The sequence below is a fragment of the Puma concolor genome, chromosome D1 (genome assembly GCF_028749965.1).
Source record: "Puma concolor isolate L17-30 chromosome D1, mPumCon1.1.hap2, whole genome shotgun sequence".
Classification (NCBI taxonomy): Eukaryota; Metazoa; Chordata; class Mammalia; order Carnivora; family Felidae; genus Puma; species Puma concolor.
Window position 1 is genome coordinate 55765843 of NC_141676.1, and position 3132 is coordinate 55768974.

At 42.6% G+C, this 3132-nt stretch overlaps 1 protein-coding gene across 1 annotated transcript; it reads right to left on the minus strand.

Moving 5' to 3' along the window:
* Nucleotides 1-715: 715 nt before the first annotated feature.
* Nucleotides 716-1979, minus strand: LOC112865732 (olfactory receptor 52K1-like). The gene has a single exon (XM_086679445.1). The coding sequence runs from the start codon at nt 1977-1979 to the stop codon at nt 1029-1031; it is 951 nt and encodes a 316-aa protein (XP_086535571.1). The 3' UTR covers nt 716-1028.
* Between the last annotated feature and the right edge of the window lie 1153 nt (nt 1980-3132).

Genomic DNA, 3132 nt, shown 5'->3' on the forward strand with positions numbered 1-3132 from the left:
GAAGATGGTGTATGAGGGCCTGTATGATCACACACAAATTTTAGTTGTCAGGATTAACATTAAGGAAATTTTCTAGCATGTAAGTTTGCATTGGATAGAAGAAAAGAAAGAGAATACAGGTCAATATCCCCATCTCCTGTCTGTTTTGCCTACCTATGTCTTTCATGACACTGAGCCTTGTGATGGGCAGGTCAGAGACGACAACCTATTATGTTTAGCATTTCCTCCTTTGTCTTAGGACATAGACATAAGTGCAGCACCCCCACCTTAATGAAATATGTATTCCCAGCACAGATTTAGGACTCAATAATGTTTTGTGACTGGATTATGGAATGAATAAAGAATTCACATTCTTGGTGAAAACATAAGTTAGATATGTGTGCAAAGAGTTGCATGATGTGTAAAGAAATGGCAGGGGACATGTTTTACTCAGAGATTGGTCATGAGAATATAGAGGTCAAAATAAGTCAAAGAATACATAGGCTGACTCAACTGAAGAAATAAATTTTAACAAGCAAAACTGTCTGACTTGGAACCTGTAGCCCAGGAAGATTATGAGTTCGCCAAAACTGGTAATATTTAGCTAGATACTGGACATCAACTTTCAAACTGTATAGGTACTCTTGTTTCAGATGAAATGTTGGTCTTTCCCAGTTCATGATCCCAGTGGCTCTGAATAGAAACTCAGATTCTCACAGTCTTATTAAATGAACTTGAAAGCATCTTTGTGTCTTTAGATGATGTTACCAAGAGGAGAGTGGGTCAAACCTTTGTCAAGCCTCCTAATAGAGTGGGCTCTTTGAGAAGGCAGCAAAGTCAGCAGTCAGCCTTTGAATTCAAAGGCTACCAAAGAATACAGCCCCATGAGTCCTGATCAGACTGGTGACTGAGTTTCAGGACATCATTAAGTTTTTTCATTACACCAGGAAAGAACTAAACTGGCATCCCTCCACTTCCTATCATACCCCCACCCCCAGTTCAGCATTCAGTCTGTCCCACTCTTTTTCCACCTGTCCCTAACTCTCCATTTATACATCCTTTCTTGAGAACAGTCCTAAGACTCGCTTGCGAATCTGCTTGGTCTTGACACCATAGATGATGGGATTAATCATGGGTGGGAAGAGCAGATAGAAATTAGCAAAGAGTATGTGGACATGAGGGGCAGCCTGGCGAGCCACACGGTGCATGACTGAGGAGATGACCACAGGTGTGTAGAAAGCTAAGATAGCACCTATGTGAGACACACATGTCCCAAAGGCCTTGTAACGGGCCTCCTGAGAGGCAAGCTGTAGAACTGCTCGAAGGATGAAGATATAAGACAGGATAACAAAGAGCAGGTCCAACACCACTATAAACATGGCCACAGCAATGCCATAGATATTGTTGAAGCGAGTGTCCCCACAGGCAAGCCTTACCACAGCCATGTGCTCACAGTAGCAGTGGGCAATTAGGGGGCCTCGGCAGTAGTGGAAACGTCTGAGCAGAAAGGGGAGTGGAGTCATTAGTGTCACAGCCCGAGTCACAGCAGCCATGCCAATCCTAGTGATAAGGGACCGAGTCAGGACTGTGGTGTAGTGCAGTGGCTTGCAGATAGCCACATAGCGGTCAAAGGCCATGGCCAGAAGCACTGCTGACTCCATGATCGAGAAGGAGTGGAGAAAGAACATCTGGACCAGACAGGCATAGAAGTTGATCTCCTGATCTCTGAACCAAAAAATAGCTAGCATTTTGGGAAGTGTTGTAGAAGAGAGAACCAGATCAATGACTGCCAGCATGGCCAGAAAGAGGTACATGGGCTCGTGGAGGGCTGCATCGGTCTGGATGATGAAGAGGAGGGTGCAGTTACCTAGCAGGGCTAGAGTATAAGCTGAGCAGAAAGGAATGGAGATCCAATTATGTAGGTGCTGCAGGCCTGGAATCCCCATCAACACGAAGACTGACGGATGGGTTGAGGTGATGTTGGAGGCTGATGTGACCATTGGAAATCCTCTTCTGTTCCTATTGTCTACTTCCACAGGACCTGTCCAGAGAGTATCCTGTGTCAGCAGAGTTCTAGCACTTAAGTTCAAGCTCTGATCATTTACATGGAAGGATTAGCCCTTGATATCATTCTAGACCTTAAATTAGAAAATAATCCTAATATACATTATCAAACATACATGGTCTCTGCTCTCAAGGTATTTTAAAATCATGAGGTGATCAGAACATTAAATACCATTTAACTAGTATCACAAGGCAACCCTCATTGAGGAGTTGAGTGGAAGAACTTTGTTATCTTTGTGTGACTAAGGACCACTTTGTAAAGGTCTAGCTTGTCTGTATGAAAAATAATTAAACCCAGCCCCTTCTAATAATTTACTTTCCTCCAAGTTCTATAAATTTTTCTCTAATAGGGGCTCAATAGGCCTTTGACACTCAGAAATTTCACCAACTAAAGCCCTACTTCTAGCCAATTTGAGAACATGAGAAGATCTATTATTGTTTTCCTTCACCTAACTTTAACTTCCATTCTACATGCTTCTACCTTCACCCACTTTGCTTTCTAGCATCCATGACATTCAAAGGAAGAGATCCTCCACCCCCATCTTTTTGCAAGACTGACCTCTAAACTTCATACCATTCTTTTTCATTCTGGTGTCCTTTATCTTCCTATCTCATTTTTATCCCTTTTATCGTTCTCTTTGAAAAAGCATAAACATTTGTGTCCCACAATTTTATCTGTGCTTCCCTCTTTATCAGTTTATATCTTAAAAGTTTCTCCTTAGGGGCGCCTGGGTGGTGCAGTCGGTTAAGCGTCCGACTTCAGCCAGGTCATGATCTCGCGGCGTGAGTTCGAGCCCCGCATCAGGCTCTGGGCTGATGGCTCAGAGCCTGGAGCCTGTTTCTGATTCTGTGTCTCCCTCTCTCTCTGCTCCTCCCCCGTTCATGCTCTGTCTCTCTCTGTCCCAAAAATAAATAAACGTTGAAAAAAAAAATTAAAAAAAAAATTTCTCCTTAGAATTGAGAGATTGTAAAACCATTAGCACAATGAATGAATGGATAAAGAAAAGTGATACACATAGGAATATTATCAGCCATAAAAAAGAATGAAATCTTGCTATTTGCAACAACATGGATCTATCTAGAGAGTAT